At 40.0% G+C, this 14,846-nt stretch overlaps 1 protein-coding gene across 1 annotated transcript in view; it reads left to right on the top strand.

The window, feature by feature from the left end:
• LOC147371436 (uncharacterized) overlaps positions 1-14,846 on the top strand; it is a 144,147-nt gene that overhangs the window by 55,806 nt on the left and 73,495 nt on the right. Inside the window, exons 7-9 of the mRNA XM_086403685.1 lie at positions 10,120-10,240; positions 12,082-12,216; positions 13,063-13,200. Coding sequence (XP_086259811.1) covers positions 10,120-10,240; positions 12,082-12,216; positions 13,063-13,200 — 394 coding nt within the window. The remainder of the gene's footprint in view (positions 1-10,119; positions 10,241-12,081; positions 12,217-13,062; positions 13,201-14,846) is intronic.

Here is a 14,846-nt window from a genome sequence, read left to right as displayed (position 1 = left end):
CTTAGCAGCCACTCATCATTCCCCATCCTTTCCCCCAATCCTAGGAACCATTAATAAACCTTCTGCCTGTGTAGATCTGTCTATTCTGGAAATTTCATATAAATGAAGTGATACAATATATGGTGTTTTGATGATTTGCTTTTTTTCACTTAGTATAAGGCTTTCAAGTTGCATCGACGTAGCATGTACTAGTATTTCACTCCTTTTAGTGGCCAAATAATATTCCATTGAATGTATTGATATATACCACCTTTTGTTTCTCGTTCATTAGTTGATGGACATTGGGGTTGTTTCCACTACTTGACTCCTGTGAATAATGCTGCTGTGAACATTCATGTTCAAGTTTTTGTGTGGACATTATGGTCCATTTCCCTTGGATAGATACCAAGAGTAGAACTGCTAGGTTCTATGATAAATCTATGTTTAACTTTGCAAGGAACTTGCAGACTATTTTCTGACCATCCATTAAAAAAAAAAATCCTCTTTCTGTTACTCTAAGTGATGACTTTATTTCTTCTCAGCACCAATAACAAACTGAAATTAAGCTTTTATTTATTGGGTCTGTGCAACTAGACTGTGAGTTTTATTATGGGAAGGACCATACCTTTCTTATTCATTGCTCTACCCTCAACACTTAGTATGTACCTAGTATTTTTTGTTACTGTTTAGTCAGTTGCTAAGTCATGTCTGACTCTTTTGCAACCCCATGGACTGTAGCCCTCCAGATTCCTCTCTCCATGGGGTTTCCCAAGCAAGAATACTGGTTTGGGTTTCAATTTCCTTCTCCAGGGGATCTTCCCAACCCAGGGATCAAACCCTTGTCTCCTCCATTGGAAGGTGGCTTCTTTACCACTGAGCCACCAGGGAAGCCTAGTATATAGTGAATGTTTAATAAATATTTGTTGAGTGGTTTAAGAGTGAGTGAACAAGACTCGGAAATATTTGTGTCAGGCTATTGGGAAAAGATGGTGGGGATAGGGTGGCCGGGACAGACAGGATTTTAAGAGAGCCAGTCATGAAAATTATAATCACATTTTTTTTGCTAAAAATAGAGTTATGATGCTTTGGTATAGCAAGTAACAGAAAAATACCATTTTAAATTGGAGATAGGATGGGCTCTGGGTACAGTATAATTCAGGGCCCAGTGACATCATGAAGGACCCAGGTTATTTTCATTTCTCCACTTGGCTATCCTAGGCATCCTTTCTTCCAAGGTAATCATCCTGGTGTCACTGCCAGTGACACTAGCTACATGATCCTTTTCATGTCAAACAGAAAAAAAGCTTTTTTCAGTAAACTGTGAGGCCTTCCTTTCAGTGTTTTTAGGTCAGTTTAGTCACAGGCACACACTTTAACCAAAAGGGATGCAAGGGAGCCATGCATCCATGGGCTTAGACTGCTCAGCATCTACCCCTGTAAATGGGATTTGACTGAATGAGCCGTGAAGAACTAAATGAACAGGAATTTGTTAGAAAGGAAGAAGAAGGTAGAGATTGAATGCTGAGTATGCCACCAGCAGTGGAGCAGATAGAACTCGATTTGCATGAGCCACAATCTCTAAAAGTCTAGTCCAGTAGGAAAGAGCATGGCAAACAGTAGGATTTCCAAAGCTCTGGTGGACCCAGTGAAGGGAACAAGGGAGACGTACTTAGGCCAGAGGCTGGAAAACTTTTTCTCTAAAGGACCAGATGGTAAATATTTTAAGCTTTGCCAGCCATACAGTCTCTGTTGCAACTAGGAACTCTGCCACTGTAGCATGGAAGCAGCCATAGCCAACATATAGACAAATGTGCCTGGCTGTGCCCTAATAAAAATTTATTTACAAAACCAGGCAGCAGGCCATATTTGGCCTGCAGGTTATAGTTTGCCTATTTTTGGCCTAGACTCTGGATACCATCTGCCTAATTATCCTCACTATTAGAAAAACAGCTGAGAAATCATGCTTTCTTGAAGTTGGGTTGGTATTTTCATTCTTCCATATACCTTTATTATTCAAGGATACTGGTTGATTCTTCTCTAAGCTTGAAGATTAAATTTATAGATATCTAATATTTATTGGGCACCTACTATATGTCAGGCCCATTTGTATTTTACTCTTTGTCTAATTGCTTTCTTGCTGCTTTCAAGATTTTCTGTTCATCATTGGCTTTTAACAGTTTGCCTCTGATGTGTGCAGGTGTGAATCTCTTTTGAGTTTATTTTACTTGGAATTTTTTGAGCTGGTTTGATGTACAGACTAATGTTTTTCATAAAACTTGAGACTTTTAGGCCATTATTATTTTTATTTTTCTGCCCATTTTTCTCTACTCTTGCTGGTACGCCCATCACATATATGTATGTCAGTGAATTTAATAGTGTCTATAGGACTCTCAGACTCTATTTTTCTTCACTTTTCTTTCTTCTCTGTTCTGCAGACTCGATAATCTCTACTGAGCTATCATCAGGTTCACTGATTCTTCTTTTGCTAGCTCAGATAGGCGGTTGGCCCCTCTATTGACTCTGTCACTTGTACTACCGTATTTTAAATTCCAGATGTCTATTAAGCTTTTAATTTCTGTCTCTTTGTTGCTATTCTCTATTTGAATAAATCATTGGCATCATATTTTCTTTTAATTAAAAAAGTTTTCCTTTAGTTTAAAAAAATATAATAGGTGCTTTAAAGTCTGATAAATCCAACATCTGGGCCCCATAAAGAAAGCTTCTATTTTCTACTTTTTTCCTGTGTATGGATCACATTTTTCTTTTACTTTGCACGTCTGATAATCTTTTTACTAAAAACTGGACATTTTAGATAATACATTGTAATGACACTGGTTTTGGTCCCCTCCACCTTCCAGAAGTATATTTTGTTTAATTTTGTCTCTCACCAAAAAACCCTATTCGGTGATACAATGTGTAACTCACCCAGAAAAAAAAAAAAAAACTCTGAGACACAGTTCCCTTATGGGAGCTAATTTTTCCTAGTTTTGGCACATAGTCCAAATGAGTACACCTAAAAGAGGCATGATATATAATGACACTTTGGTCAGTGTAGAAATAATGAATTGGCTGAGAAGGTCTAACTAAGCCTATAGGATAGTGATAAACTCCATAAAATCCTCTACAGTATACTAATATAAACTACTAGGATGTTCAAGGAATCCGAGAGCTCAAAATATGTATTTATTTATTTATTTTTGGCTGTACTGAATATTTGCGTCTGCGTATGATGGCGCCCTACTCCAGTACCCTTGCCTAGAAAATCCCATGGACAGAGGAGCCTGGTAGGCTGCAGTCCATGGGGTCACTAGGAGTTGGACACGACTGAGCGACTTCACTTTCACTTTTCATGCATTGGAGAAGGAAATGGCAATCCACTCCAGTGTTCTTGCCTGGAGAATCCCAGGGACGGGGGAGCCTGGTGGGCTGCCATCTATGGGGTGGCACAGAGTCGGACACGACTGAAGTGACTTAGCAGCAGCAGCGGGATGGGCTTTCTCTAGTTGCCACGGGGCTACTTTCCAGTTGCACTGCAAGGGCCTCCCATTGCTGTGGCTTCTCTTGTCATGCAGCACAGGCTCTAGGTGTGTGGGCTCAGTAGCTGTGAAACATGGGCTTAATTGTTCTGCAGCATGTGGGACCTTCCCAGACCAAAGATTGATTCAGTGTCCCCTGCACATCAAGGTGGATTTTTTAACCACTGGACCACCAGAGAAGCCCCTCAAAATATTAATATATAATTTTCTGTCCAATATTGCATAGTTAAAGTATATGTTATTATTTCCCTTTTGTCTGCAAGAAAATTGGACCTAAACCTGACATTCCTTGTTCACAACAATTTTATGAAATATTTTAAAAATTCCCCTTGTCATTTAAGTAATATTAAATTAAAAATGAAAGCTATAATAAAAAAATAGTGGTTGATACAAAGGTGAGCCATGTGATTTCTGAGATCTCATTTAGGGCTAACTTACAGACAGACTAATAGATTTGCAAGTCAGCAAAGTTAGAATTGAAATAAAAGTACATCCCAAGTCTTCACTTTCTGGGCAGATGCCAGAATGTTCAGTGCCCTGGCCAGACTTTAGTATTGCCCGAGAACGAAGTTTATGCCAAGAAAATGTTCCCCTGAATATTTGTTACATGAAATTAAATGTCCAAGATGAGGATTATATATGAAAAACAAACAAGGAAGTAATTTTCCTCCACTTGACCCTCTAGAGTGGTCCCCTTCCTCATCCCCTCCCTGTCTTCCTTGATGACAGTAGCAGATTAATACAACACCATCTGTTAGTGGTATTTTGGGAATTCACAGAAGCTCAAAACACTATGCCTCATGGATAAGTCCTGCCCTTGTGTAATTTCATCTTGGGCACCAGAGACTGTTCCTTGGCACAGGGTACAGTCTGCTTTCAGCAGAACTGAAGGCTCTGAAAAAGACAAGGCAAAAACAAACCAAAAAAGTTGCTTCCAAAGGGAATTCGTTATCTGTTAGTGATCTTTTAAACCAGTCCCCTCCCTCTTCTTTTTTTTTACTTTTGGTAATCTTTTATTTAGTAAACTGGGCAGTGGATATGGCTCTTCATTTTATGCTTTATAAATTTTATATGTCTTAAATGTTGTATGTTACATTTCTTTTTTGTAATTGCAATTTTTAAAAACTTTTATTTTGTATTTAACAAACAGTGTTAGGTTTTGTTTTCGGGTGAACAGTGAAGGGATTCAACGATACACATACATGTATCCATTCTCCTCCAAACTGCCCTCCCATCCAGACTGCCACACAACATTAAGCAGAATTCCCTGTGCCATATAGTAGGCCTTTGTTAAACCAATCCCCCTTTTGCACATCTGTCATCTCACCAAAGGGGATTCTTGGTGAGAAGGCTCAGAAGCTTGCATCAGCAGGAAGATGAGTAAGAGAGGAGTGTGGACTGGGACCCTTGCTGCCAGGATTCAGTGTGCAGGGAAGCACTGTGCCAGCAGGGGACAGCTGCCTTAGCTAGAGCTCCTCCTACGTTGCATGATGAGACTCCTCACAGAAATGAGAACAGCTCAAGGCTGGGTTGCCCAGGCTGAGAGGGTAGGCTATTCAAGAAAGCGATGCTCTCTAGGTGTCCAAGGCGTGGGATTTCCATTTCTGCTTTTTTCATTGGTTTTGTCAATTTGCCCCTCCAGCCCACTTGTTAGACTGCGCATTTGATTAAGCCAAAAGCACCTCTTTTATACAGGGAACTATTAATCTTTCATTAGATGATGAGCCCCTCTATAGAACTTCACATTAGGCTGTGGATATTCTGTGAACATCCTTCAGCTTCTGTTTTCTCATCTGGGAAAGAGAAACCATAATGGCTATAAATGGACTTGTGAGACTTATGTGAGACTTAATAAAAACAACACTTCTTGAAAACTTACAAGCTGTCTAGCTTTGTTTGAAGTGCTTTACATATATGAGATCATTTAGTACTAACAAACAACAGCTCTATGAGGTGGGTGCTGTTGTTATCGCTATTTTAAGACAAGGGAACTGAGCCACAGAAAGGTTGAGAAATATGCCCATGTTCATACAATTAGGAAATGGAAGAGCTAGGTTCAATACTTTTAACCGTCTAGCTCTATAGAGGTTGTAATCATTATGTAACACTGCCTTATCCAGTAGTTAAGACTCTGCTTCCAATGCAGGGGGCATGGGTTTGATCCCTGGTCAGTTCAGTTCAGTTCAGTTGCTCAGTCATGTCCGACTCTTTGCAACTCCGTGAATCTCAGCACGCCAGGCCTCTCTGTCCATCACCAACTCCCAGAGTCCACCCAAACCCATGTCCATTGAGTTGGTAATGCCATCCAACCATCTCATCCTCTGTCGTCCCCTTCTCCTCCTGCCCTCAATCTTTCCCAGCATCAGAGTCTTTTCCAATGAGTCAACTCTTTGCATGAGGTAGCCAAAGTACTGGAGTTTCAGCTTTAGCATCATTCCTTCCAAACCACAACCAAGGCTGATCTCCGCTAGAATGGACTGGTTGGATCTCCTTGCAGTCCAAGGGACTCTCAAGAGGCTTCTCCAACACCACAGTTCAAAAGCATCAATTCTTCAGCACTCAGCTTTCTTTATAGTCCAACTCTCACATCCATACATGACTACTAGGAAAACTATAGCCTTGACTAGACGGACCTTTGTTGGCAAAGTGATGTCCCTGCTTTTTAATATGCTGTCTAGGTTGGTCATAACTTTCCTTCCAAGGAATAAACATCTTTTAATTTCATGGCAAGACAATGCTGTGAAAGTGCTGCACTCAATATGCCAGCAAATTTGGAAAACTCAGCAGTGGCCACAGGACTGGAAAAGGTCAGTTTTCATTCCAATCCCAAAGAAAGGCAATGCCAAAGAATGCTCAAACTACCGCACAATTGCACTCATCTCACACGCTAGTAAAGTAATGCTCAACATTCTCCAAGCCAGGCTTCAGCAATATGTGAACCGTGAACTTCCTGATGTTCAAGCTGGTTTTAGAAAAGGCAGAGGAACCAGAGATCAAATTGCCAACATCTGCTGGATCATGGAAAAAGCAAGAGAGTTCCAGAAAAACATCTATTTCTGCTTTATTGACTATGCCAAAGCCTTTGACTATGTGGATCACAATAAACTGTGGAAAATTCTGAAAGAGATGGGAATACCAGACCACCTGACCTGCCTCTTGAGAAATCTGTATGCAGGTCAGGAAGCAACAGTTAGAACTGAACATGGAACAACAGACTGATTCCAAATAGGAAAAGGAGTATGTCAAGGCTATATATTGTCACCCTGCTTATTTAACTTATATGCAGAGTACATCATGAGAAATGCTGGGCTGGAGGAAGCACAAGTTGGAATCGAGATTGCCGGGAGAAATATCAATAACCTCAGATATGCAGATGACACCACCCTTATGGCAGAAAGTGAAGAAGAACTAAAGAGCCTGTTGATGAAAGTGAAAGAGGAGAGTGAAAAAGTTGGCTTAAAGCTCAACGTTCAGAAAACTAAGATCATGGCATCCGGTCCCACCACTTCATGGGAAATAGATGGGGAAACAGTGGAAGCAGTGTCAGACTTTATTTTTCTGGGCTCCAAAATCACTACAGATGGTGACTGCAGCCATGAAATTAAAAGACGCTTACTCCTTGGAAGGAAAGTTATGACCAACCTAGATAGCATATTCAAAAGCAGAGACATTACTTTGCCAACAAAGGTCCGTCTAGTCAAGGCTATGGTTTTTCCTGTGGTCATGTATGGATGTGAGAGTTGGACTGTGAAGAAGGCTGAGCGCCGAAGAATTGATGCTTTTGAACTGTGGTGTTGGAGAAGACTCTTGAGAGTCCCTTGGACTGCAAGGAGATCCAACCAGTCCATTCTGAAGGAGATCAGCCCTGGGATTTCTTTGGAAGGAATGATGCTAAAGCTGAAACTCCAGTACTTTGGCCACCTCATGTGAAGAGTTGACTCATTGGAAAAGACTCTGATGCTGGGAGGGATTGGGGGCAGGAGGAGAAGGGGACGACAGAGGATGAGATGGCTGGATGGCATCACTGACTCGATGGATGTGAGTCTGAGTGAACTCCGGAAGTTGGTGATGGATAAGGAGGCCTGGTGTGCTGCAATTCATGGGGTTGCAAAGAGTCAGACACGACTGAGTAACTGATCTGGTCTGATATGAATTTCATGGCTGCAATCACCATCTGCAGTGATTTTGGAGCCCCAAAAAATAAAGTCTGACACTTTTTCCACTGTTTCCCCATCTATTTCCCATGAAGTGATGGGACCGGATGCCATGATCTTAGTTTTCTGAACGTTGAGTTTTAAGCCAACTTTTTCACTCTCCTCTTTCACTTTCATCAACAGGCTCTTTAGTTCTTCTTCATTTTCTGCCATAAGGGTGGTGTCATCTGCATATCTGAGGTTATTGATATTTCTCCCGGCAATCTCGATTCCAACTTGTGCTTCCTCCAGCCCAGCATTTCTCATGATGTACTCTGCATATAAGTTAAATAAGCAGGGTGACAATATATAGCCTTGACATACTCCTTTTCCTATTTGGAATCAGTCTGTTGTTCCATGTTCAGTTCTAACTGTTGCTTCCTGACCTGCATACAGATTTCTCAAGAGGCAGGTCAGGTGGTCTGGTATTCCCATCTCTTTCAGAATTTTCCACAGTTTATTGTGATCCACATAGTCAAAGGCTTTGGCATAGTCAATAAAGCAGAAATAGATGTTTTTCTGGAACTCTCTTGCTTTTTCCATGATCCAGCAGATGTTGGCAATTTGATCTCTGGTTCCTCTGCCTTTTCTAAAACCAGCTTGAACATCAGGAAGTTCACGGTTCACATATTGCTGAAGCCTGGCTTGGAGAATGTTGAGCATTACTTTACTAGCGTGTGAGATGAGTGCAATTGTGCGGTAGTTTGAGCATTCTTTGGCATTGCCTTTCTTTGGGATTGGAATGAAAACTGACCTTTTCCAGTCCTGTGGCCACTGCTGAGTTTTCCAAATTTGCTGGCATATTGAGTGCAGCACTTTCACAGCATCATCTTTCAGGATTTGAAATAGCTCAACTGGAATTCCATCACCTCCACTAGCTTTGTTCATAGTGATGCTTCCTAAGGCCCACTTGACTTCACATTCCAGGATGTCTGGCTCTAGGTCGGTGATCACACCATTGTGATTATCTGGGTCATGAAGATCTTTTTTGTACAGTTCTTCTGTGTATTCTTGCCACAGTCAGGGAACTAAGATTACACATGCTGGGTGGTACAGCCAAAAATAAATAAATAAGTAAAAATAAAAGTATGTATTTAAGGCTTGGCACATAGTAGGCTCCAAATAAATGTAATCTAGCAAGATAATTATAATTACAAGACTGAAAATCTCCTGAATGCAGTGAGATCACCTCATGCTGAGCATCCCTTGACACCTAACAGTCCCTAAACAGTATCTTGCATTTAATAATTGGCCATTATGTATTTGTTTAATTGAATCCATTTTACCAGTGCAATTTATACTTCTTCTCTGTGCCAGGTGCTATTGCTGAGAAGAAGGAAGACATAAAGATGATCTAGACATGAACACATAGTGTGATGCTATTCATCCAGAAAAGATAATATAATAAAATGCTAGACTGCATTAATAGACATATAAAGTATAGGGAAGGTAAAATTGACACCTCCCTGTTTCTCACTACACAAATTCTATCTATCCAAATCTAGGTGGTTCTTGAATATATGCATGTGTATCCATCTCTCTCACTCCTGCCCTAGACCAAGCTGCCATCCTCTCTCCTGGACCGCTGATATGACCGCTTACCTGGTACCCAGCATTTATTTGGTTCCTCACCAATCTGTTTGATCATGTCACCTCATTGCTTTGTTATTAAACCCTTATATGATTTGTTACTTGTAAGATAAAATTCAAGATACAGCATAGGAATACCTGAATATCCAGTCCTGCTGATCACTCCAGCCTTATTTGCACCACTCTGGACTCTAGCCACATTGTTTTTGTTTTTAATATTTATTTCTTAGGCTGTGCTGAGTCTTAAATTCAGCATTAGAATTCTTCGTTGCAGCATGTGGGGCTCTAGATCCCTGACCAAGGGTTGAACCTGGCCCCTCTGCTTTGGGAGTGAGGAGTTTTAGCCACCGGACCATCAGGGAAGTCCCTAGCCACACTGCTTTCTATAAGTCCTTTGAGTGCGCTCTGCTCAGCACCTTCCTCATAGCCTTTTGTATATGTATTTTTTGCATCCAGTTGCAACACAGTTCTATGTCAGCTGTCCACCCAACTCAATCAGCCAGAGCCAAGGCATTGGGACCACATGGCGTGATAATCATGGCTGGAGGGCCCATTTCCATGACTCTCTAGATGTGGAGTGGTGAACGGGAGGGGATGTGTCTCAGAGAAGGGAAATTTTGATCAGCTGAGATGTATATACCAGCCTTCTCTTCAAGGAAGATATTCAGGCAGAGGCAAGGTGACCACCCACCAGGAATGTGATAGAAGGGAGTCCTGTACTCTTAAAAGCTGTAACCTGTTGATGTCTGTCATCTCAGCCAAATCAATGAGTCCATCCATTTTTTTGTTCTAAATGAGATACATTTCTGTCTTTTTCATAGCCAAGTAATATCAATGATGTTTAATCAGGATGGAGGCATGATGCTCAGCAAAAAAGGAACCACTGTGAGAGAATGGATATGGCCTTCAAAGGGAAAACTTGACGATCCAGTTGAAATTTGGGTATTATTTTACAATTTATCATTCTTTTGATCATTTTCATTCTGTAGCAGTCATTTAATTTGAGTTTCTAAAATAAACTATTGGGAGTAGGAGGATTAAGAGGTCTGAATTATTCAGTTTAGTGGTCTACACTAGCCAGTTGATCTGATAAATTTTTATTTCAGTTCTTTACTTCACTTGGTCCTTTTTAAAATGGATTTGTCTTTGTTTAGCAGCAGTAGTTTTAAAAAGTTATTATTATAAAAGCATTTCATGCCTACTAAAAAAACATTTTAAAGGGGACAGCCTTTATGCAGGGCCAGAAGACTATTGCCAAATGGGACTGTGGGTCTAAGCTTGCTATATTTTATGATTTTTTTAGAAGTCATAAATTCAGGTTTTTTAATGAAATATCCTGATATTTTAAAGTTGGCAATTAGCTCAAACTCTGAGAATACTAAACCAAACATTTCTGAGCTATCAGTCTGAAACTTCTGGGCTAGACTGTCTCTGTTCACATATAGTTACTGCATGTGTGTGTGTGTGTGTGTGTGTGTGTGTGCATGGACTGCACTTTGCATCCAGGGCAATCGCATATGCTGTGCTGGTGGTGTCCTGCACAGCCAACCTGAGTAGCACCACAGACATATGGAGCTGTGCTGTCCAGTGTGGCAGCCACAGCCATCCGTGGTTATGCAACCCTTGAAATACACTGTGAATGTAGACCACACACAAGATTTCAAAGACTTGATACAATATAGAGAATGTAAAATATCACGAATCATTTTTACACCATTATATACTTAACTGTGAATTCTTGAATATATTTGGCTATAAAATAGTATTAAAATTAATTTCACCTGCCCTTTATTCGTTTTAATGTGACTACTAGAAAATTTTAAATTACTTATGTGGGTCATATTGTATTTCTACTGGACAGGCATGAAAAGTACCTCCAGGTCTGTCCTACACAATTTACAAAATCCATGGTATCATCCTATATATACTATTTAGACAGTTATTTTAAAAGAGGTCTGCTCAGTTCTAGAAAGTTAGGGAAGTAAAGAGCAGGTAAAGAAACTGTACCAGGTAAGCCTGTATGTGAAAGCTTCCTGACACTCAGGAATCAGGGTTTCCTTACTCTTTTTTTCTAAAAACTCAGGGTTGCAATGGGATAGATTATTCAATTCAAATTACTCCAGCTGGCAGCCTTCAGGAAACAAGGGAGTATAACTTGTAACCAAATACAAGTCCTTGCATGCTTAATACAGCTGACTCAATAAGGACACTTCATCTGTAGCAAGCCTTTTAAATTTGCTCTACAAATCTGCAGATATTCATTTGAGCTTTAAGTTGTTCATTTGTCATTAGTTTTCCATTCTCACTTATAAAATACCTCCAACTTTAATAAGTTTGACAATAATATTAAGGCTCATAAAACTTCTAAGGACTTGGCAGGCATAAAGTACTTTTCTCAACATCAAGGGCATCAGTTGTTACCAAGTGCGTCTTTTCGGTGAGATCGTCTGTGTCTCAGATTAGAATTAGGGCTCAGAAGTACTTGTAAACCGACCCAGCATTTTTGCAATTGAAAACGAATCTTTCTCTATAAGACATAATTACATTAATTCCAAATAATTTCTCCCCACTTCTCTTTCTTCTGTCAATAAATCAAGCACCAATGAATTGGCAGTACCAAAACCTACACCTCACTTCTGACTTCATGGAATTAGACTGAAGCTGTTTGTGAATACTGGTCTGAAATTTCCTTCTGTGCATCATGTAAATGTCTATGATTTCCACCTGAATTATGAGAATGAGAATTCTGGGCAGGAATGAACAATCCTTTCTATTGCCCCTAGGTGAATAAGTTCATTACCGTGAAGATTTCTGGGCGCTTTGCCATCACCTTGATCTACAAATGGCACCCCCAAAGTATAAGTCTGTCTCTGGCGCCCGTGAAATGCAAACCTTTTCCTCCACAGTTACCTGAGGCGGTAGGTCCAGCAGTTTCATTAATCGTCTTCATGTTATCACCTCAGCACAGACCAGAGCAGAACAGTATTGACTCAGTTTAGTATTGCCTGGTGATTTCTATTAATCAATAAGGATTTTGGCATCTTGGCTAGTTAAAAATCCTTCCATGACTGTTCATTGACCTCATCTGAGAAATAACTGAAAGTTTGAGATGGGGAGAAGTTAGAATGGTAGAAGTAGGAGTAAGAAGAACACTTCGTTTCTTCTAAGGCCGTGATTCCTGAGCTTTGGAGAATTAATTTCTGGTGTCCTAATCAGTTGCATCAGCTTGCATTTATATAATCTATGATTTCTTTAAAATGGTGTGACACTTGTTTTTTCTAAAGTGAAATATAGTAAGTCAATTTAAGTTCACTTTTTTAAAGCATATAAACATTCCAAAGGAACTTGGAGATGTTAGAGCATTGTTAAATCTATGGCTCAGAATAACTTAACCATTTCGCAATTGCACAAAATCTCTGTTGAGGAATTTTAGGTTAAAGCTTTTGTTTCTCAAGAGGTGAGATAAAACATTACTATCTCCAATTTCATGTAGTTAAGCAGTGAGCTAGCTTGATTGATTTTGATCAAAACTTTTGACACTTTTTCAATTTTTGAGTGCATTTGTGTTAATGGTACACATATTACAGCACATGTATGAACACATATAAAATATCTTTATTTTTAGGGACAGGCATCAAAACTATGTTACTATGTTACTCATGGTAATAAAATTACCATGGTTATTTCACATATGCTTAAGCTTTATAAATTTTGCATAAATAGTGTCTTTATGTCAAGTTTCTTGCCTCCCTGGGTTTTATGAGCCACGTCACCTGAAAACAGCTTACAATCTCTCTCAGTCACTCCACGATGTCAATACTATGTCCGAAGAAGCCAGGAAGCTATTCAAGGCCTACAAAGTGAAGTGCAAGCAAATGAAATGCATAACACAGAACAAAGATGTAAGTGCAAAATAGTCACTATTTTAATATTTCAGGCAAATAATGACATTGGTTTTCATATTATTCTAGTGTTATTTTTCTCTTCCGATGTAGTCTTAGAAAAAGAGCCAAAGAATTCAGCTATTGAACATAGATAGGCCAATTTATCTGGAAGGAGCGTATGCTGACTCATTTATTTGTATTTAACTTTTTTTTTTTTAACTTTTGTTAACTTTGTATTTAACTTTTTTAAAAAAAATCTTAGCTGTTTTTAAATGTGCATTTCAGTGGCATAAGTACATTCACATTGTTGTGCAACCTTGTCATCACCACCATCCATCTCCAGAACTTTTTCATTTTGCCAAACTGAAACTATGTACCCATTAAACAATCCCCCCTTTCTCCCCTCTCCCAGCCTCTGCCAGCTGCCATTCTACTTTCTATTTCTATGACTTCAGTTCAGCTGCTCAGCCATGTCTGACTCTTTGTGACCTCATGGACTACAGCATGCCAGGCTTCCCTGTCCATCACCAACTCCCAGAGCCTACTCAAACTCATGTCCATTGAGTTGGTGATGCCATCCGATCATCTCATCCTTTGTTGTCGCCTTTTCCTCCTGCCTTCAATCTTTCCTAGCGTCAGGGTCTTTTCCAATGAGTCAGTTCTTCGTATCAAGTGGCCAAAGTATTGGAGTTTCAGCTTCAGCATCAGTCCTTCCAATGTATATTCAGGACTGATTTCCTTGAGGATTGACTGGTTTGATTTCATTACAATCCAAGGGACTCTCAAGAGTCTTCTCCAATATCACAGTTCAAAAGCATCAATTCTTGGTGCTCAGCTTTCTTTATAGTCCAACTCTCACATCCATACATGACTACTGGAAAAACCAGAGCCTTGACTAGATGGACTTTTATTGGCAAAGTAATGTCTCTGCTTTTTAGTATGCTGTCTAGGTTGCTCATAGCTTTTCTTCGAAGGAGCAAGCATCTTTTAATTTCATGGCTGCAGTCACCATATGCAATGATTTTGGAGCCCAAAAAAGTAAAGTCTCTCACTGTTTTCATTATTTTCCCATCTATTTGCCATGAAGTGATGGGACTGGATGTCATGATCTTCGTTTTTTGAATGTTGAGTTTTAAAGCCAACTTTTTCACTCTCCTCTTTCACTTTCATCAAGAGGCTCTTTAGTTCTTCTTCACTTTCTGCCATAAGGGTGGTGTCATCTGCATATCTGAGGTTATTGATATTTCTCCTGACAATCTTGATTCTAGCTTGTGCTTCATCCAGCCCAGCATTTTGCATGATGTACTCTGCATATAAGTTAAATTAGCAGGGTGACAATATACCGCCTTGATGTACTCCTTTCCCAATTTGGAACCAGTCTGTTGTTCCATGTCCGATTCTAACTGTTGCTTCCTGACCTGCATACAGATTTCTCAAGAGGCAGGAGGCATATATCTCTATGACTTAGATTACTCTAGGTACCTCATATAAGTGGATTTATGCAGTGTTTGTCCTTTTGTAACTGTCTAAGAAGGCAATGGCAACCTACTCCAGTACTCTTGCCTGGAAAATCCCATGGACGGAGGAGCCTGGAAGGCTGCAGTCCATAGGGTCACTGAGGGTCGAACACGACTGAGCGACTTCACTTTCACTTTTCACTTGCA

The sequence above is a fragment of the Bos grunniens genome, chromosome 5 (assembly GCF_055505025.1).
Source record: "Bos grunniens cultivar Pamir isolate PY7600 chromosome 5, Bosgru_T2T1.0, whole genome shotgun sequence".
Taxonomy (NCBI): Eukaryota; Metazoa; Chordata; class Mammalia; order Artiodactyla; family Bovidae; genus Bos; species Bos grunniens.
This window is presented reverse-complemented; position numbering and strand designations above follow the sequence as displayed.